General features: G+C 37.0%; 1 protein-coding gene across 1 annotated transcript; it reads left to right on the top strand.

The window, feature by feature from the left end:
* The first annotated feature begins 3,577 nt into the window (after nucleotides 1-3,577).
* Nucleotides 3,578-4,836, top strand: LOC127626011 (transcription factor HES-5-like). Its single transcript, XM_052101512.1, has 2 exons — nucleotides 3,578-3,632; nucleotides 3,741-4,836. The coding sequence occupies exons 1-2, from the start codon at nucleotides 3,585-3,587 to the stop codon at nucleotides 4,158-4,160; spliced, it is 468 nt and encodes a 155-aa protein (XP_051957472.1). The 5' UTR covers nucleotides 3,578-3,584; the 3' UTR covers nucleotides 4,161-4,836.
* The last annotated feature ends 7,715 nt before the right edge of the window (nucleotides 4,837-12,551 follow it).

Here is a 12,551-nt window from a genome sequence, read left to right as displayed (position 1 = left end):
AAACAATATACATTTTTGTTAATACATTTGATTTGAAAGGAAATTAATGGGATTTGAAGATTAATTTTTAATGTAGTTTTGAATTAGAAAATGGTGCTTATATAAACAGGTGTTACTGAACTTTAAAGCTTGTGAGAGACACATCATGTCTATTGTTGAGTTTTCATAAAACCTACATTTCAGTAGCCTGTACCAATCCCACTAGCATTTCATGATTCTCGATACTAATTTCGATACAGAGGATGACTGAAGATCCGCCCGTTCATATCACAAATGCACATGCAAGTGTGATGCTCCTCTTCTACCTGCTCCGTACAGGACTCAAACCGGCGTCTCCAGCATGGGAGGCAGGTGCGCTAACAAGGAGGCTAAAGGCTACGGCCGCTAGCATCAGTCGCTAGTTTACCTCTTGAGGTCAGGACACTGAGGTTTATACACATTGTACAGCTATCTATCAGCTGGCTCCAGTTACACATGCCTGCATCCCGACATTGCTTCACATACGTTCCTGTCACTTAATTTAGCATACGTTCCTGTCACTTAAATTAGCCTACAATTAAGCTTAACGCATCCGCAGATGTCACGCTTACCACGTCTCTCTCAACAAGTGTGTTTGCAGGCGTTGACCCTGCCGTTTCTCATAGGTGCCCCCCTTGTTCGGGCGTATAAATCCCTCCTGTGCACAATAGCTCTCTGCAAGCTCATTTCTATGTGGCCGATACCGCCACTGCCTTTCAGTGATTCTGCCTAAATTTCACTCCCCAATTCCTCCCTATCATACACCTTCTGGTTTCCTGTCCCCCAAGTGGTCCCTAGTATAATGATGCCCCCACAAGCAGCTCCGTTTGTTTTACCTTCCTTGGCACTTCTGCCCATCTTGCACACAATGCCAGGCAAGCCCCCCCTTCCTTGGGTTTTTTGGGGGGCATTCAAGCTCAGGTCAAGTTTGGAGCCTCGAGCCCTCCATCAGGGACAGCAAGCCACATATGTTTACACTATCCTCACTGCAGGTGTAGCATCCAGTCAATATTGAGAAGGCCAGAACTGATGGCTAAATGATTTTTATTGCCGTCTGTGTCATTAACCAACGTAAGAGCTGGGTAAAAACAAATAAACCATGCATTACCATCACATTTCGACCGTTACACAGCTCATTACATTAGTTTCAATCCGTTAGTATTACCAAATTATACATTTTGTGATAAACATTTCAAGTAGCTCAAATATAAGCTTCGTTAACTTTACAAACCTTGTTCCCCCAATTGACCGAAGCTAAACCTTGTAGTTTTAACTGTTTTTTCCGTGAACCTTTTCAGACCTTTCTTACGTCTTCTTAGTCGTTCGTTAAACTGATTTCCGTTACCATACTTCCGGTTTCTATGGTTACCAAGTGAAGCTCGATACCGTAATAATGAAACCTTATAGCGTAACTATAATCAAAATGGTACTTAACTACTCTGTTGGTCTTTACAGCAGGATTACATTAACTTGCGAACTACTGAAATGGTGTTTTATTAACAAAGTTCAGGAGAAGCAAGTTCATTTAATCCGACCAATCACACAGCCAGAGCAAGAGTATCTAAACAGCTGCTTCTGTGTAGCATTGAGTGTTTCTGGCATCCCAACGCCTCCCCATTTCCTCCTATCTATTCCATCAATACTAATCCAGTCCGGGGGGCATTCAAGCTCAGGTCAAGTCTCAAGCCTCGAGCACTCCGCCAGGGGTTTTTCCAGAATTAATGGGGCAAAATATTGAAGATAGGTAGTTCCTGGTTGGGCTGAAGGCACTGGTGGAGGTGGGGCAGGCAATAATGCCCAGCAGGATATTAGAGCTAACTGTGCAGCTGTTTGTTGTGGCATTCGGTTCTGTCTTAGAATCAAACAGGAACTTCAATAAAATCTCTTTGCAGGTGCATCAGGTGTCTAATTGTTTCATTCTGCTTGTTTAGGGAACAAAATGACATCCTGTTTGATGAATTTAGGACAGTGTAAATTTGGAGACACGTGTCTGCTGTGTGTTTCAGTTAGACACGCGTCTATTGTTGTGTAATTAAAATCAGTGAATGAACAGAGTGTGAGAACCAGAGAAAAACTCACTCACAGACCCTCAGAGAGAGACAATAAAACTCAACTCAAAGACCAGGGGTCAGAGGTCAACATGAATGAATTGGATTATAGCTTTATACTATTTTAAATTAATTCACTAAAAATATAATAAAATAAACAGTAACTCAGATTTTATATAGAAATAATGTATTGAAATGAATTAAAAACAAATTATTTGAAACACTAAAAAGTAAACGTTCATCATCATGCTTGTGAAAATCTGTCTTGAATGAATCTTCATTATCATGTGAATAGACACACTTCTATTGTTGTGTATATCTGTGACTGTCCGAATGTGGGAAAACTCCAGAGAACAGAGTCACAGTTCTAGTGTCATTAGCATCCCAAACCCCCAACACAACCTCAATATTTGACAAACACACAAGGGAGTTGACACACTTATAGATATTTAGATATACCTGATGTTGATCGATCAACATTGATGTAGAAGCCTCCTCAACGGGAACAGAAATCTTAAAACTAAAACACTATTCAAATCTAATATAATGTATTTGTCAACATTCATTATGTACTTTTAAATCTATATTATACAGAAACAAATATTTTACATCTGGAACTTAAGAGAGTAAATTCCCAAACATGTTTTATCAGCCAAAAATGTCAATTAAATAATATGTACTGTATCACAAAGTGTCGTGTTTTGCATATTCGATAGTTGAGGTCAATAACAGGCAGAACAATTTCCACTAAAATAAAATGACCAAAAAAGTGTTTAATAACTTCATGACTTTTGCACCAAGTCAGATGTTTCCCTCCAGATGGTTGGTGACGTCAGATAGATGACAGAGTCTTCAGCCGTCACTAATGCTTCATTCAGGACTCTGGATGTCTTTTGTGCTCCATTGATGTGAACACAGAGACTCAGTGTGGGAACCTCATCTAAGATCTCGACTCACACTGACCAACAACAATAAACACACAACACACATCTGGAGTCTGAGACAATAGAGACAATGGTGTCTGAATTACTGTACACAACTCTAAAGCTTTAGCTATAAATATATTCATTGGGGCACCTTGAAAAACACATTTTAAGTGCTGTTGATGCTCTACAATGTCTGAAACTATTTATTGTCTGACTGATGCAAGACTCAAATGAACAGCCGTTCCACACGTGTGTACAGTGTTGACTAGCGTGTGCTGGTTGAGTGACATTAATGTGAACATCAGGCCGCAGATCTGTTCTCTCTACAGGGTCAACACTTTCCCAGAGTCACACAGTGATTCCCTCTCCATCACCTGCTCCCCTGAGACACTGGCTTTGTGCCCCTGATAGAGGATCATTGAGCATGTGGCGCCACACATTCCTCATTGTCTGTTGGAGCTCTTCCATTGGCTACAAACTGTGAGAAACTCCAACAAGCTCAAGCCTCACACATTCATATGGAGATTTGGGAGTATAAATAGAGGAGCTGCGGCCAGTGCAAATCAGACTCACTCTGCACAGAGATACAGACATGACACCTACAATCATCTCAAAGGAGCATCTCCCTCTCAACAACAAGGTACTTTCACATTACAGCAACATTACTGCAGCAGCTTTCATGTCTCATCTTCAAACGTATTGCTTTTTGAAGGCAAGTTTACTCAACGTGTTTTGTTGTTGTTTTCAGTGGAGAAAGCCAATAGTGGAGAAGATGCGCAGAGAACGTATCAACAGCAGCATTGAGCAGCTCAAGTGTCTTCTGGCTCCAGAGTTCCTCAACCAGCAGTCTGATTCCAAGCTGGAGAAAGCAGATATCCTGGAGATGACAGTCAGTTTCCTGAGACACCAGCAGTCTGTTCTAGACTCCAGTTCACATGCTGTCAATCAAGGCTTCTCCAGGTGTGTCCATGAGATTGTGCACTTCCTGTCCAAAGATGAGATGAAGACACAGAGCCAGAGAAGACTGCTGAAACACTTCCAGAACCTGCAGACATCATGTGAGCAGAACAGGAGGGAAAGTGTCCTGTCTCAGCTGATCTCCTCAGACCAGAACACCTTCAGTAAAGAGATGAATGTCAACAAGAGCATCATCTGGAGACCTTGGTAGAACCTGACATGAACTGATCATGTTTGAATGCACAAAACAATTATGTGTCTCGATTTGAGAAAAAGTGTTGAACCAGTTCCACTATGGAAAAGATTTTTGTACTGATAAGTACTGATGATTTTATCTTCTATGAAGACTTCATGTAAAGAGGTCCAGATGGGAAAATATACGGACGTCTATATTAGACAACATTGACTTTTACATTAGATCCATTTAACAGTTTTCTTTACTGTATTATTGTCCTGTCTCAGGACTGAAAGAGATTGATTTGTTAAGAGTGTCTCTTGAGGTTTTGGCAGAATCTCATATAGGGGACATTCTTTTATGTATTTTTAAGTACTTGTTTCTGTCTTCAATGAAGACTTTCTATCATGATCACGGCCACATGATTTTAATGATTAAACCTTTAATTCATTTTGATTAAAAAATGTTTTTATTCTGATTTTGCTTTTATGAAAGCAATGTTATAGTTTTGACCTTTCTTTTTCATTACTTGAAACACTAATGTATATCAAATATTGATATTGTATTTGTATTAATTATCATTATTGTCATATTGAGAGATGGTGGTTTAATCATAAACTCTGCAATACTTCTGTGTTGATTATGTAAATGTGTCTTTTGAGAAGACTGTTGAACGATGTTAAAATTCTGCTCTATTAAGAGTACAATGTGTCTTGGGAATTTTTCAAGTAAATGTTGTGATATATTTTCACTTTATGACTAAATGACAAAACAGATATTCATGAAAATAAAATCAAAAGTTGATTCTACCTCATGTGTCTGTGCTTCATCAGATTATATAGTTAATGAATATGCAGAACAAAACAACAGACTGCACATAATAATAATAATAATAATAATAATAATAATAATGATAATAACAAATTAATTGGATTTGAAGATGAAAATTTTGAATGTTGTGTTATTTGTTCCATGTTATTAGATTTAATTAATATCATCATCAAAATAGCATCTAATAAAATTAATTTACCCTTCTTTTAGTATCTTGAAGTTGAAACATGAAGAAAATATGAGAATTTCACATAAATGTGTGACAGATTGTTGCCATCTGGTGAACAAATTATAAATAACATGACTTGAACAACATGCCATGCCAGTAACAGCCAGCAGATGACTGTAGTCACTTATTGTGCAGTCTGATGACTTGCTGTAACTTAATTTGATATTTTATCACAAGATTTGCTTCGGAATATATATTTATACACTTTAAAACTATTTTTGTCAAAATTGTGCATTTCAATATTGATTTAAAGTGTCAGTTTTTGCAGTTACAGTAAATACTTTAGTGTATAATAACTGAATATGCAGTTAGCAATCAAAAAATAAATAAGCCATTACACTAAAATAGCATACTTTTAGGTGAAATCTGTGGGTATTGAAAGACCCTTCATTATTTTTGTATGAAAATATTCTGCCTCAGACAGTGCAAGAAAATTATCTAAGGTCAAAATAAATGTACAATAAATCTGTAAACTAAAAACACAAATGAGGATTCAATAATTAGGCCTGTTGCCATTATTACATGGTCTGATATTTAAATCTGGTGTATGGACATGTAGTGTTCCTCCTCGTGTAGTGTATTTGACAAACTACTCACACGGATAGGATTATCTCAGAACCACTTGACAGCTCGTGCTGCTAACCAGCTCGTGCATGTATATCACTCACTCACTCCCGGTAACCACAGCCGTAAAAACACGGTGGCCCTCTATCGGAGTTAATATGCAATTACACCATAAACGCTTATAACATTATACCACAGGACATATACAAACAAATACAATTAGAGTTCATACATTTGAGCATTTATGTACAAGTTTAAGTGTTTAAAAAATATTTAACATTTATGAAAATTGACATTTTTGTCATATATATTGCATATATCTATAAGTGACCTTTTTATATCAGAACATGTATTAACATTTACTTTCAGCATATAAGTGTTCAGCATAAATTGCGATTTTCAAATTTGTAGCCTATTAATCATTTCTAATCTCATTTGATTTTGTCTTATTTACTACACTAAAGATTTTTAAGTGAATTTTAGGGAATCTTTGTATAAATGCGGGTTTTTGTGTCTCATTTGCAGGACTCAGGGTGATGATTAAACACTTGTGTGATGTATGTGTGCTCTCTGCGGTCCCACGAAAGTTTAGAAGGATTTTGATTGTGAACACAAAATGTGGAGGAGACACTTACACTGTTACTATGGAGATGATCAGTGGCAGCTGTGCAGTTGGATATGTTGTGACTGCTTCAGGCTTTTCAAGCATTTGTTTTGCCGCTGTCAAACGGTGATGATGTTTGGTTCATCAAACTAAATGTACTAATATTTAATTTAACACATTTTCTTGTGTTGGTCCAATTTAATTTATTTTAATCATTATCAGTTAATAAGTTCAAGCCAGGTGAGCAAGTGTTAACAACTGTAATTAAATAGAACACAATGAAATTAATTCTTGACAGAATGTTTTAGAATTGTGTTGCTTCAGTTCATTTGAATTTAGTAAACAACTTAAAAATATTTTCTTTTTTTTATTGTACCTTTGATAGTAAAGCCCCATTTTCAGCAGATATTACTCCAGTCTTCTAAGAAGATATATGTCATCTAATCCCTAATAAATGTGCTAATTTTATTCTCAAGAATAGTTTATTTATTAGCAGAATAGATGAAAGGGTTAATGAAGTATGGACATCATACAGTGTCTTTTACAGTTGCTGAAGTATTGTGTACTTTTGCATTTCTTACAGTCACTTTACACTTGCAAGTCAAATTTGGGTTTTTGGTGAAATCTCTCCAGAAATTCAACAGTTTATTGGATGTTTGAGAGATGAAGGTTATTCCATGCTCTACATAAAACTTCTGTTCAATCTCCAGTTGCTGTCACCTGAAAAACAACCTCCACATTTATTTCACCACATGTATATTAGTACAAATGCATTAACCTTTATTCAGTAGTGTTTATCTGGTTACTGACAAGCATTCAACAGCCTCACAGGGGAATTGTCATGATAGGATCAAACGTTCATTAGCATTTAAATAGGCACATGTCTTTTGTTCAGTGTGGGAACGCTCTAGTACACTGAGTCACATCAGTCACATTAGCATGACTAAACATCAATAAAACTCAGTATTTTAAAAATCTGACACCATAACAGCCTTGTTCTCGCTCATGTCAATGAAGAGTTAAGAAGACAAACCCAGACTCAAAAATTTTAAAAAGAAAAAAAAATGTTGTAACGCTTTGTTTACAATAAGGTACAATTTGTTAATTTGTCAGATATCATGAACTAACAATGAACAATATAAATATTATTCTCCTTTGGATTAAAAAGAGGGACAGACATTTATTTAAAATATAAGGACACCTGTAATGATTACCGTGTCTTGTCTCACTGTTGCCGTTTGTTTGTCTTTTTTGTCACTTTTCTAACTCCTTAGTTTTTCACTTTTGTCACCCTTGTACTTCCATAGTTTTCTGGTTAGCGTTCGTGTTCTCCGTTCATTGTTTTCACCTGCCCTCCTTAATTTGCCATTGGTTTCTGTTCATCACCTTGTTTGAGTTCTGTTTGTTCATTGGCCCCTTTTTCCCTTGTTCATGTATTTAACCCTGTCTGTTTGTTCAGTCTCTGTCGGTCGTTGTTTGTGAACGGATGTATGGATCGTTTCATGGTTGCTGCTCTTGCCCCTGATGTTGATTCGTGTTCGTCCGAGGTTCCCTCTCCCCTTCGTGGATATTTGTCAACTTGTGTTCACCCGTGTGTCACTGTGTGTTTGAATGCACTTTTCCCATCGTGGACTTTTGATTTGTTCCCGTGTTTTCTTATCTGTGTACATTCATTAATAAAAACCGCGTTTGGATCCGCATCTACCGTCTGCCTTCTCCTGACTCCCCACATCGTGACAATACCTATTCAAAATGTTTTTTATTTAGGCTACAGAATGTTCAGAATGGAATACAAGCCTATTTATTACTGCATACTTCCTATATGCTGCATAAATTATATTATGTGTACTCACTATATGCTGCATACTTCCTATATGCTGCGTACTGTATATGCTGCATACTTGCTACTATTTTTTATGTGGGACAGTAAGCATTATATTACAATAAACATTTCAAAGTATAGTATACTACATTGTTGTAAAAGAGCAGTTGACACAGTTCATACACATTGATATACTGGAGTGTTGAGTATAATTTGGCCAATCCATTCACTGTCATGAAAACAAGAAGGTATGATATGGAGAAATGCAGATCTGGAACATTCCAGCACACAGTAAAAAAATGTCCCCCAACGGTGACCCATTATGACCATTTTTCTTCCTCTTAGTTCAAGAATGACCATAACTAAAAAAAATAAACCAATTTCAGAATTTGTATTATTTGGGATGTCCCTCTTTTGCTTTATTTCTTTCATTTACATTTCTTTTTACAAACCCTCAAACTTAGTTTATTTTTGGGTGTAATTAGGTTTTGAATTGAAATCATTGATATAATATAATATAATATAATAAGCAAACTCAACAAAAAAATTCAATTGCCACAAAAAAAGAAAGAAAGAAAGAAAAGGTTATTATTATATATATATATATATATATATATATATATATATATATATATATATATAATAAATTAAATGTAAATAGAGGACCAGGAAAAGTCATAATCAAACTTCCCCTTCTCAGTCCAATACTCCTCACACAACATTCCCTCTCCCCACCCAAAATTACTTTTAATACCTGGATTCAAAGCGGAAACAGCTGCCAGTAATTAAGAATGGTAATTAAAGTCACTTTGGTTTGTAAACAATATTAAGCATCATCTTTATATCCACAGCACACACACGTGTTTTTCTCAATATGACTCAGTGTCGGTTACCCAAGATACACACAATCACTGACGTGCATAGAACGGGGGCAGCAGGGGCTAAGCCCCTTTCATTCACAAATCTAAAGGTTCCCTTTTGCTAATAAATAAAAATAGTTAAATAAAACTAAATTAAAATATCGTAATAATCTCACAATAACAGTAATAATGTTTTAGGTAGGTGCCTTTAAGAGTGCATGCTGCAGCATATCGTGGGGCAGAGTCCAATCGCAAGTGATAGTCCCTATGCCCTACTCACTCTGAAGCACAGAGCCCTTGAAGTGGGTACTCTGAAGGAAACATGGCATTACTGTATCAATGTACCCTTCACTAACAGTCTTGTGAAAGAGTCCTTCAAGAAAAGATACATGTTCTCACTTTTGTTTCAAACGAGCTTTCGAGTGACATCCCCTCCCGCAGGAGTGTCCTTCAAGGAAGCAAAAAATTAAGCTTTGAACATCGAAGTGCCGTTACCTAAGACGAATAACAGGTCAGATATAAAGTCTACTCCAGTTATTGTGCTGTAAGTTCATCAAAAGAATAATACTCGATTGCTTCTGCATTTCTGACATCATGTACCACCAGTGTAGACAGATCTATTAATTATAATGGGAGCAGTCGCGTCACATTCAGAGATATAAATTCAATTAGTCTTTTATAGAATATTGACATAAACTGAAGGAGCTGTCCAGTTCAGCCAAAGCCAGTTTGGTTTAGTCAAAACTAATAAGACATTAGACTAATTACTTTCAGAGAAATACATTAGACTACCACAGTACCGCATATACCTATACACATATTATCACAGTCTGTGTAGGGCACCAACTCTCTAGGGGGGCACCATCATACCCTAGGGGGCACCAGAAACTCCACCAGCTGCCCTTACTCACGTGTTATACATTATTCAAGGACCCTGTAGCATTCGCGGAACAGTCGATCACCTCGCGCTGGCACTTTCTCGCCATGCCTTCGCACCGTGCACCACATCACCTGGTAATGCCATGGTACTGAATTACTGATCATGTTTCATGGTACTCCAAGGTACTTTAAAAAACAGCATGGTTTTACTATGACACATGTCAAAAGCATGGGGTTATCACAGACCATGTCTGAAGATAACTAAATAAACAAGTGTATTATCATGGTGCTTTTTAAGAGAAATAGCCTATAACAGAAGAGTCTATTATTTGTGATAAAGGAAAAATGGAAAAAATGATGTACAGTATACACTGGCAGCCAAAAGTTTGGAATAATGTACAGCTTTTGGATAGAAATTGGTACATTAATAGTCAGAACATTAATAATGTGAAAAGTTACTATTACAATTGGATTTTTCTTTTTTTCACAACATCTTAAACTACTTCAAAGAGTTCTCATCAAAAAATCCTCCACATGCAGCAATGACAGCTTTACAGATCCTTGTTATTCTAGCGGTCAGTTTGTCCAGATTCTCTGGTGACCTTTCACCCCACACTTCCTGTAGCACTTGACCTTTCACCCCACACTTCCTGTAGCACTTGACCTTTCACCCCACACTTCCTGTAGCACTTGCCATAGATGCGACTGTCTTGTCGGGCACTTCTCACCAGTAGCGGTTTTAGGCACGGGCGAACCGGGCATTTGGCCGGGGCGGCATTTTTTCATGTCACATGGGGGGCGGCACGAGCAGTTAAAAAAATAAATAAATACATAAAATGATCTATCATTTCACCGTGTGGGGAATTGGCAAATTGGCGCCCCTGCGTGCTGAGAATGTGCCGTGTGTGAGAAGGGGAAAGGGGAGGGGGGCGCAGCAGGCAGGGGATAGTTCACCTCTGGGTGACTGACTGAGGGGGGGTCCACTGTATAACAGAGCAATACTCTAATGAAATTAGTGGGCTAAAGTCAGTCACACTCGACTTTCTTCCAAATAACGCACATTTTATTCATAATATTATAAATACAGGCCTATAGTTCCTGCACATTTTTGTTTTTCTGTGTGAAATGGCTAATAAAAATAAGTAATACAAAACGATTACGTGGTCACCTCACCAAGGTGAATTGGTTTAGTCTTGACTTCTGGCCGTGACTCGTAACGTGGTGAGTGAGTGACAGTGTTGGGGGGCGGGGGATGGGAAATCTGTTGATTGTCGAGTGCCAAATAAACAGGGATGGATAGGAAAAGGTCAAAGCCATCAGGTGCACAATTTAGGAAAAGAAGAAGAGGAGAAACGAGCAAAAGATAAAGGTATGCAACTATGTTTCTCTGTGATATAATTACGGTATCCATGTTGTCATGAATGAAGGGCTAATGTTAATTGTTGGTAACTCTTACGTTTGTTAGCCTATTTGCTATGATGCTTGCTATGCTTATACAACAATAATTCGGTTTTAAGTCAACAAACACGACATCTAATTTCACCATAAGATTGTGCTTTGCAACCAAACTGTTACAAGTTCAGTTATTATTTATTTCCATCAGTTGGGTTACGTTAGGCCCTGTAATTAGCCAACGGAATTTTTTTTAAATCTGTAGGTAGTTTCAAAGTACGGAAGAGGATTAGGGCCAAGCAATAATAAAAAAAAATAAAGCCATCTCGAGATTAAAGTCATTATAATGCGAGATTAAACTCGTTACATTTCGAGAAAAAAGTCGAAATACAATCTTGAGAATAAACTCATTAAATATCGAGAATAAAGTCGTTGTGTTTCGAGAAAAAACTCGTTAAGTTTAATCTCGCATTATAATGACTTTATTCTCGATATTTAATGAGTGTCATGAATATTTTTCTTTATTCTTTTTTTAGGAAATTAAGACCTTCCCTGAACTGCCATCAAAGACCATGAGCCTCCTTGAGCTTATCACTTTTATGCATGATAAGGATCTATCGGAGATCTACCCCACTTTTTGGACTGCTATCAGGATTGCACTTACTCTGCCAGTCACTGTGGCTCAAGCAGAGAGGAGCTTTTCAAAACTAAAGTTGATCAAGTCATACCTGAGATCAACCATGTCCCAGGAACGGCTCACTGGCCTTGCCGTCATCAGTATCAATCAATAGGGAAGCAGATTTCATACGATGACATCATTGATGATTTTGCATCAAGGAAAGCCAGAAAAGTCAGGTTTTAGTTTGTGTTTTCTGTTCTTAGTGCAATAGTGTAATAATTAGATTCTCTTTAGTGTGTTTTCACATTTGTGTGTAATATATAATATATATATTCTATTCTATATTTTATTTGTATATTATTCTTAATGTGTTATATTATTGTTGCTCTCTGCACTTGTTACATTTTTATATATCTGATTGTATATATGTTTGGCACATTTATGTATATAGTGTATATTTAAGTTCTGATAACTGCCATAGTTTGCCAAAAGACAATGAACACAATTCTGCACAATGTCGGATGTTAGGAAGGATTTGTGCAATTGAGAAATATAAATTTCTCTTTAAGAGAAATGTTGTTATAATAAAATATGACTGTTTGTGGATAATTTTGTGTGTGTGTCTTT

The sequence above is a fragment of the Xyrauchen texanus genome, chromosome 32 (assembly GCF_025860055.1).
Source record: "Xyrauchen texanus isolate HMW12.3.18 chromosome 32, RBS_HiC_50CHRs, whole genome shotgun sequence".
NCBI lineage: Eukaryota > Metazoa > Chordata > Actinopteri > Cypriniformes > Catostomidae > Xyrauchen > Xyrauchen texanus.
Note: the sequence above shows the minus strand (reverse complement) of the source record. Positions and strands in the feature narration are given on the sequence as shown.

What these genes read in the sequence shown, in the direction of transcription:
- LOC127626011 (XM_052101512.1), top strand. Translation starts at nt 3,585, where the DNA reads ATGACACCTACAATCATCTCAAAGGAGCATCTCCCTCTCAACAACAAG. An exon ending in ATCTCCCTCTCAACAACAAG is followed by an intron (nt 3,633 to 3,740) that starts GTACTTTCACAT and finishes TGTTGTTTTCAG; the next exon opens with TGGAGAAAGCCAATAGTGGA.